At 33.0% G+C, this 9,688-nt stretch overlaps 1 protein-coding gene across 4 annotated transcripts in view; it reads right to left on the bottom strand.

Annotated features, from left to right (window-relative positions):
- Nucleotides 1-203: 203 nt before the first annotated feature.
- Nucleotides 204-9,688, bottom strand: part of CD96 (CD96 molecule) — a 151,875-nt gene continuing 142,390 nt past the window's right edge. For all 4 annotated transcript variants that reach the window (XM_051985263.1, XM_051985262.1, XM_051985264.1 and 1 more), the window contains one exon: nucleotides 204-4,558. In XM_051985263.1, the coding sequence (XP_051841223.1) occupies nucleotides 4,450-4,558 (109 nt within the window). In that variant the 3' untranslated portion in view covers nucleotides 204-4,449. The remainder of the gene's footprint in view (nucleotides 4,559-9,688) is intronic.

Raw genomic sequence — 9,688 nt, 5'->3', positions numbered from 1 at the left:
TGTTCTTTTGATAGATATTTCCTTATCTCACCCTACCTTTTCAGCTTCCTTTTGTATATACCCCATTAGATTGTAAGCTACTTGAAGGTAGAGAATACTTTTCTTTTTATTTGTATTTATATCCCTGATGCTTAGTACAGTGCCTGGCACTTAGTAGATGCTTAATAATTGTTTATTGATTGGCTGGAAAAAACCTCATAAACTTAGGAGTGCATAGCATTTTATTTACAAAAATCCAAATTACTTGTAATATAGACTTTTTATACAATGGTATAAAAATAACATCTTTAATTTTGTTATTAGAAATTCTAGAAAAAATTCATTTTAATAAACTTTTAACTTTTTACTTTCACTTTTAACTGTTATTGCTCAGAGTTACATCTCAATTTTTTTTTTTTTTTTACAATTTTAAAATATTTTGCTAGGTACAAATATTAAATTCCTTTCTTCCCTTTAAAGGTAAACATATGAGATTCTAACCAGTCAAGATTAGAGACTATTAGCTAATACAATTACTAGGCTACCATCTCTCTCTTTAAAGGAAGACCACCATGAATGAAACATAAAGAAGACATGAGTTTTCAATAAAAAATTTGTAGGATCATGAGATATACAATTAAGTTACTTTCCAAGAGCTAGATGAATTGCTTGGGACTTCCTGACATTTGTACATTTTTAGTCCATGATTGCCTACTAGTGATATAGGATTAATTTTCTCCTAGTCTCTTAAACAGACCCCTAATTAGGAATTTTGAAACCAGAGGAAAGTACAATTGGTTTAAGGGTATGACCACAACTGTTAGTATATGTTATACTTCATAGCACCAGATTTACACCTCTGTTTTTGAAAAAAAATATATATATATACATATATAATAACATACCAATTACATGTAGTAACAATCTTTAATCTTTGTTTTCCTTTTTAAATTTTTGAATTTAAAATTCTCTCCCTCCCCTTCATTGAGAGGGCAAAGGATTTGATTTAGATTATACATGTGAGATCATGTAAAACGTATTTCCACATTAGTCATATCAGCTTGTGAAAGAAAGTACAGATCAAAAAAAAACAAAAACAAAATGAGAAAGATAAAGAAAGCTTAAAAAAGTATACTTTGATCTGCATTCAGCCTCTATCAGTTCTTTTTTTGTATATGAATAATAACTTCTCTATTTAAAAAAACAAACAAACCAGAATTTATTTTGTCTCCCATCTACCTCAATACTCCATTAAAGAAAAGAAAAATAAATTTCATATAACAAATATCCACTGTCAAGCAAAATAAATTCTCTTGTTGAATGTATACAAACTAGATATATCTTTTTATTTCAAATTTCTCACATCTCTATCAAGAGATAGAATATTTATCATTGACTTCTTTGAAATCATGGGTGGCTATTTTATTAATCATAGTTTTATAGCTTTCAAAATTGTTTTCTTTAAATTGTTGTTATTGTATAACTTGTTCTTTTGGCTATTTTAATTTCCTTGTCAGTCTATAAATGTCTTTACAAATGTTTATTTTTATTATATTAATGGTTAGTGTAAATTTTTCTTCTAGTCCTATTTAATTCATTCTGTATCACTTCATATAAGTCATTCTGTGTGTCTTTGAAATCATCTATTCTCTTAATTTTTATAGAACATTAGTATTCCATCTTATTGAAATACCAGAATTTATTCAGTCATTCTCCAACTGAATGACATACCCCTTACTTTCCAGGATTTTGTCACCACAAAAAGAGATGATAAAAATATTTTGTATTTATAAGACTTTTTCCCATTTCTTTGATTTCCTTTGGGTACAAGCCTAACAGTTGGGTCAAAGGTCATGCACTTGCCAATTATGTGTTATGCACATCTATTTTTAAAAAACTTCTTCCCAAGTGAATAAATTGAAATATTCCTTCACATCTTTGTTCAGTTAAGGAAGATATGACAAAAAGACAAATAGGGATTCTGAATGATTTTCTTTTTTATGATTTAGGATGAATCCATTCCTTTTGTGATAGGAAGAGTATGGTTGCCATTCTTTAAAGGTTGTGTAAACTTCTGAACAGCTCACAGGTTCAGGTTGAATCGTCATATTTTTTGGGATAATGGATAAGGTATTGAACCCCCACTCAGGAAAACCTGAATTAAAATCCTATTTAAAATATTTATTAGCTGGTGACATGGATAAGCCATTTGATTTTCCTGTGACTCAATTTCCTCTTCTGTCCTCATCTGTCAAATAATGAGGGTGGACTTAATGATCTTGAAGGTCATTTTCAGCTCTAAATGCTTTATTCTGCAGACTCCTAAAGATGGCACATCCTTTCCCTTTTTCCCTTCTTTCCTCTTATCTTGCTTTGTAAGTCATTGATGAATTTATTCTATTTAGGAAGAGCTCTGTTTGCAAGTTGTGGACATTCTGACATATTTAGGTGACATTTTTATGTACAAAAAAAGGCGTGTGTGTATATGTGTATGTGTGTGTATAGGCTCCATGGCATATCTTAGGGTTGGTATCACAAAGGACAGACAATGAAGAAAAACATGTTTTCATCTAAAAAGACTTTGCAGTGGAAAAACCCCATGGTCTTCTGTTGCTTGGTAAAAATCAACCACATTTTAATAGCCCTGAGGAATGTCATTGAAAGAAATGGCTACAGGAAGAATAAAAATATTAAGATCTCAACTGTACTACAGTATTTTCCTTACCTGTATGCTCACTTTCAGACAACAGTTTAAAAGAAAAAAAGAAAAATGAGTGGAGGGATACAGAGAGAGAGAGAAGGCAAAGAGAAAGAGAGAGAGAGAGAATGAACAAGCAAGCAGGTGGAAGGGAGGGAAGCAAAAGGAAAGAGCATGATGACCTTTCTGCAATTCAGTCATAATCCAGTCTCAGTGTCAGTGATAATTTCTGTATTACATGCAAATGCTTTTACACAAAGAGCATTTTTAACAAGCTACCCTTGATGCTGTTTTAAAACAGAAAAGGAAGAAGAAATGATTAAAGGAGAAAATAATAGCTTTTATTCTTTTTATAGAGATAAGCACCTCACTAAGAATTCTAAAGAGTAAAGATGGATCATTAGCTAAAAGATTCCTTCTCAGACCACAGACCGAACAGGAAATACCAACCATTTGGTGAATCTCTGACATCTGTTCCTCCTCCTCTTTTTGGGAGGGGTGAGGGAGAAAAAGATCATCATCACCCAGGAAAACCAATAGCAAACTTCAGTGACTTTCTTCTTCATTTCCTGTGCAATCTTTGATATACAATATTCTGGTTTAGATATAAAGTAAAAGAGTGGTGAAAGAAGAGTTAATTTCTTAAGGGTAATTTGTTTCAGTACTTTGACCTGTTCCATAATAGGTCAAAACAAGTGGATGGAATGAACAGAAAGTCTCTGGATTTAAAAATGGAATGAGTGAAATGTAATGGACTGGATTTGGGTAAGGCTGGTTATTTGCTAACCCGACAATTTAGTCATTAAGTGTTTTGAGGCACTAAGGACAAGTAGAAAGCTATTCTTTGCTTGGGGATTTTGAGGACAATATAATTCTAAAGCCCAAAGCAGGCTTTATTTTGCCTGTCTGCTATGTTAAGAAAGAAAGGAAAAAAGAAAGGAAGGTAGGAAGGAAGGAAGGAAGGAAAGAAGGAAGGAAGAAAGGAAGGAACAAAGAAACCAAGAAAGAAAGAATGAAAGAAGAGAAGGGGAGGAAGGAAGAAAAAAGAAAGAAAAGAAGGAATGAATGGAGACAAGAAAGAAGGGAGGGAAGGAGAGAGGGAGGAAGAAAGAAAGATTTGGATAAATGGGGCAAGAAGAAGGAAAGGGAAAAAAAGATATTTTATGACTTTGCATCCTGTGTCAATTGGGGGGATGAAAATAGCCACTAGGAATGCTGTTGCGGAAACCATCCTCACTTCATTATTCTGCCTTGTTGCTAGATATTTTTGCTTCTACTTTTTTTTCCTTTTCAGTTTTTGTAGCAAACCAGAAAAACTTCAAAGATGATTATTGTGTGAGTAAATAGCTCAGAATTCTGGCAGAAAAACTAGGAGGGTCGAGCTTGGTCTCCATATGCTTATAACATTGCTGTCATATTAATCACAGTTAAAATGAAAAAATGTCAACATTTTTCAGCTGCAGTAGGAAGCTGAAAGGATATATCCTTTAAATTGTATCTCTTATTAAGCCAATAAAATCTCTGAAGATCATAATGTTTGGAATGAGTACCGTTGATCCTATAGACATTTCCAAGCATCCTGTTTCAATTTGAGATATATGCAGATGGCACAGTTAGAAACTGTATAAAGAGGTGATTCACATCTGACATCCATTTTTGCAGTGGTGTAAGTTTGACAGATGGGCCAGAATAATGCAAAACACCAAATCTCTTATCTTCTCAATAGGATAGAGGACAGGTACTGTTATTCAGTAAATTCCCAAGAGGAAAGATTAGAGAGTTTCCATCTCATGACAGGGCAGATCACCTCCAACTGATTCTCCAATACAAACATACTTGATTGGTGGTGGTGGAGGCTTGAATGGTGGTGGTCTTTCTGTGCTATAGGAAAGAAAAAAAAAGCATGATTGTTTAAATCCTGACTTTATGTTGGGCAGATGAGAATATTAAAGCACTTTTTTTAAAATGGAGAAGCAAATAAAAAACAAAAAGAAAGATCCCATATATACTGAATTATTTAGAGAAACATTTTTGTTAGGAAATAGCAAAAGACTGGAATCAAATTTGGATACCCATTTATTGGAGATAGCTGAACAAATTGGAGCCTCTAAAATATGAAGGAAAGTTATTGTTTCAATACTATAAGCATGAGAAACGTGAATTTGTATGAACCTGATGTAGAATAAAATAAGCACAACAAAAGAATAATATACCCAGAAATTACAAACATGCAAAATTTTAAAATACACAAAACAACTTGCAACTAAATTCAAGATAATTCTAATGATCAATATTGAATTCAGACAACAAATGATTATGAAGACCACATTTTGCACATGCAGACTGATATAATTGTTGAATTGCTCTGCTTTTCTTGACTCTTTGCAACAAGGGAGGATTTTGGGGGTGAGTCAAAAAGTATGGTTATGTTACCCTGGATACTAGACAGGAGTTTGGAGGATGAGTCTGTTGATTGGATGGTCAGTATTTCACCAAAAATAATAAAACATCTTCCCTCATGTGGTCCCTAGAGGCAAAGTTGGTATAATATGTTGAGTAATCACTTATACTCCATTAGCTTGATTCCTTTATCTATCAAATGGGAATCTATAGAAATTACAAGTTTCAGTTTTTTTTAAACTCCTAATTGTTTACTTTTATTGACTGATTTTTTTTTCTTTCATGGATATGTGATTTCATTTATTTGGATACTGTGTACTACTATAAGTTACATGCATTAAATGTCTTAGTGTGACCATCAAACAATATCCAGTTGTCAGATACTTGAATAATATTCCTCTTTGAAGTTAGATAGGTATAGTCTCCAATGGCTGGTATATACTTGATCTGAAATATTTGGCCATACTTAACAGCTTTCCCAACTTGGAAGGAATTTCCACAGCTTGTATTTGGCAAGCATAGCTTTTGAAAAATCTATTATTGACAATATAAGTTGAATCTGGATAAAATTTTAAAGAGAAAGTAGAATATACATTAAGAAGATATAAACAAATGAATAAATCCTTGAGTCAGAATGGGATATCATAATACAGAGGCAAGGGTAAATTAAGGCATTTTCTTGAAAAAGAAGTGCTAAGAATATATTATAGGCTGACTTCCAGCAAGAATTCAGAAAACAAATTTGGTATAGTGATGAGGGACTTCCCTGAGATAGACACATGCTTGAACTCTCTGACAAAACAGAAAAATGTATATATTCTTAATTTTCTTTAATGATTATTTTATTCTTCAAAAGCTGGAAGAAACAATGAAGAATTTCTGGACTTGGTGCTAAGACAGAACTTGTTGCCAAGGTGGAAATGAACCATGGGAAGAAATGATCATTTCATCTTATATTTTGTGATAGACAAAGAAAAAAAATCAAATGAGCATATCCTAGCTGTTAAGATAAACATTTTTTCAAAGAGTTAATAAAGAAAATATTGGTACTTTAAGGACTAGAATTACATGAAGGAAACGAGATCAAGATGATAGATGTGCATAAGAATAAAATGTTTACCAGACAAACATGAAATATTTTGATAAAGAAGAATAGGGGTAATTGTCTAAATAGATCTAATGTGGATACACATAAAATGCATTGATCAACTTAGATTTTTTTTTAAAGAGAAAGATGAAATGAAGTGGAAATGGACTGTGGACAAATGGACAAATAACTTAGGAGAAATATAAAAGAATAGTCTAGTGGGTTCTTGTTCATCATTCTCAAAGAAGACCAAAATAACATCATGTTGTGGGCCAGGTAAAATTTTTCCATTTGTGACTGATCAGACCTATATGAGCTTAGAAGGTTCTACTACAGCCAGATACAAATAGTTCTTATCATGTAAGCACACTATGCATGATGCTTGTGTGCCAGTACACATGTGGGTCCACAATATTTTTCAAAATTCTTTAGAGAGACCTTGGGAGTGTCCTTGTATTGCTTCTTCTTATCTGTATTTGAATGCTTGCCTTGTATAAGATCTCTGTAAAAGAGCTTTTTAGGCAAATAGATATTTTAGTATTTAAACAACATGGCTAGATTATCAGACTTGTACTCTGCATTAGTTTGAATGCCTGGAGAAGGGATCTAAGTTTCAAGTCCCCTTATCTTGCTAGTTAATTTTCAGAATTTCCCCAAGATAATTCAAATGGAAGAAATTGAGTTTCCTGGCATGGAGCTGGCACACTCTCTAGGTTTCACAGGCATACAACAATGAGGTCAGCACAAAGACTCTGCAGGCCTTCAGTTTGGTAATCAGTCTAATACCTCTCCTCTCCCATATTTGTCAGAGCCTCCCAAAGGCTGAGCTGGCTTTGACAATGAGTCTGTCAATCTCATTATCTATGTGTACATTCCTGGAAAGTACCCTGACGAGGTAAGTGAATTTATATATGACATTCAAAATTTTTCTATTTGCTGCTCCTGATGGCTCCATGTATGGATAATGAAATGCTGGTTGGTAGAGAACCTCTGTGTTCTTGGTGTTGTCAATAACAGAGAACTGATCCAAACTTTATTGTATCTCAGACTCAGAGGCTGCATTGAATGCACAAATGTGAACAAAAAAATCACACACCAACTCTCCCTCCTCTTTATTCTTAACTCGTAGCCTTTTCAAGTTAAATAACGTAGCCTCAATGCAGTAGCTGATTTTGATGTCATTTTCATTTTCATTGAAGATGCCGGACAACATCACTGAGTAATCATACTAAAATATGGGAGTAAACACATAGCCCTGCTTTACTCCATTGGTGAATGAGAAAGCACAAGAGCACTGTCCATTATACAGAACCTGTGGAAACATGCCATCATGACAATGATAAAATAGTACTAATGAACTTCTCCAATAAACCAAACTCTGCCAAGAACTTTCACAAGTCATCATGACTGAAAATACTAAAGGTCATTGTCAGATTGGCAAATAATGTGTAAAGATCTCTATTTTACTCCTGGCATTTCCCCAAGAGTTTTAGGCAGCAAACTACTGCTTGGCCCCTTCAGAAGTCACATTGGCTCTCAGGTAGACATCCATCTTTCAGGTGAATGAGCAGCCTATTAAGAAGGGTTCTAGCAAGAATCTTGCTAGCAACAAATAAGAAAGAGACTCCCTTGTGAACAACACAGAACAATCTAGTATTAGTATTATAGTATGTTAAAATTAGTGTCAGGAATGTTAAAGCTTTGGATGAGCTCAAGTTGACAACAAATGCCAAGGAAATATTATTATTATTATTATTATTATTATAGCTATGATAGGGATAAGAGAAAGGTCATAGAATAGTTAAGACTACTACTCAAAGAATGATTATAATAGATGAGAAAGGCAGAACTATTTATTGTCATTTTGGCTATTGACTCACTTCCAAAGAATTATGGTCTTTAAATTGGAAATAATAAAACAAAAATGGTCAATTGGGAGTATAAGCCCAAAATAAGTGAATGAATGGAAACAACAACAATAATTCCATTAAATCACATTGAATCTAACATGATAATCATACAGCAATAACTCATATTTACTTAATGTTTTGAGGTAAAAAAAAATCTAACCTCTGAAATGGACCTCAGATCCTCCCCATGATCCATTCTTTCAGGGCCTCAGTTTTGTTAGGGCCTCAGTTTTGTTTGCTCCTCAGGCAATACAGCTAGAATAGAGAGTATATATATATATATATATGTGTGTGTGTGTGTGTGTGTGTGTGTGTGTGTATATATATATACATACATACATATATATATGTGTGTGTATATACATGTGTATATATATATATATATATATATATATATATATATATATATATATATATATATATATATATATATATATTATATATATATATATAATATCTCATTGGTTGATAGACCTTTCCCCTGACCTTCTAGTAGAGTCCACACAAAATCCAAAATCCATTATTTGGCATGCAGGCTAGTAGACTTCAAGATAGATATCTACATGGGCTGGTAGAAAGTTAGGCCACAGACTAGCAATCAGGGTCACTCATTGGTTAAGTGCTCATGCCCATCCCCGTGATGGTCAATAGAGGAATGAGAAGAAAAGAAGAGAGAACAAGAACAGCTGGAGGCTTTTCCATGTAATCTCTTCCATGTTGGGCTTAGTCATCATGACAAGATAAAATAAAGGTAGAGATCCTCTAGTTAGCTTCCTATGATTAAACAAATGAATTTACAATTGCAGTACACATCTCTGAGGCTTCTTCTCAAGGTTTATAATCCTTGTCCCTAGGAAATCATATCAAGCAGATTAATAGCAATTAGGAAAAAATAGAAGTCCAATAAAATGAATTAAAATAGAAATCCAATTAATTATCTATAATACTCCAGATCACTAAGCCCAGATATACTACCTCCCAGGATACTGATGGAACCTGCTGATATGATTTCGGAAGAATATATTAGTAATTTCTGGAAAATTGTGTAAAATTTAAAAAGCACTCTAAGACTAGAAATTTGAAAGAATTACTCAACTTGATAGTCTTAACAAGATAGAAAGATGTCAGTTACCTGAGTTTATATTTAGGTAGACTTGGAAAGGATTGAATGAAATGTCCAGACCCAAGGAGAAGTGATTAGTGATAAGTCAATTGGAATGATGATTGTAATGGAAGACTCTTTGAGATAAGTATTTGTGTTTGGTCCTGTTCAGGATTTAAATCAGTGCCTGGGATTTATGACAAACTTTCCAAAGTTATGCAGCCAGATCCCAATTAGTACAATTTATGAATCTCAAGGAATGGTCATATCATTCAAATTCACACTTCATATTTCAATCAAACTGGAACCTATTATTGTATTTTACATAGTTATAACCTCATATAGTGTGACTTTGAATATATATCATCACTTTATGGTACTCATTATTCACAGGAATGAACTTATCTACATATGACATTATAATAGCTAGCATTTATATAGCACTTTAATGTTTGTCAAACACTTTACATATTGATATCTCATTTGATTCTCACAAAAATCCTGTGAGGTAG

The sequence above is a fragment of the Antechinus flavipes genome, chromosome 3, assembly GCF_016432865.1.
Source record: "Antechinus flavipes isolate AdamAnt ecotype Samford, QLD, Australia chromosome 3, AdamAnt_v2, whole genome shotgun sequence".
Classification (NCBI taxonomy): Eukaryota; Metazoa; Chordata; class Mammalia; order Dasyuromorphia; family Dasyuridae; genus Antechinus; species Antechinus flavipes.
Note: the sequence above shows the minus strand (reverse complement) of the source record. Positions and strands in the feature narration are given on the sequence as shown.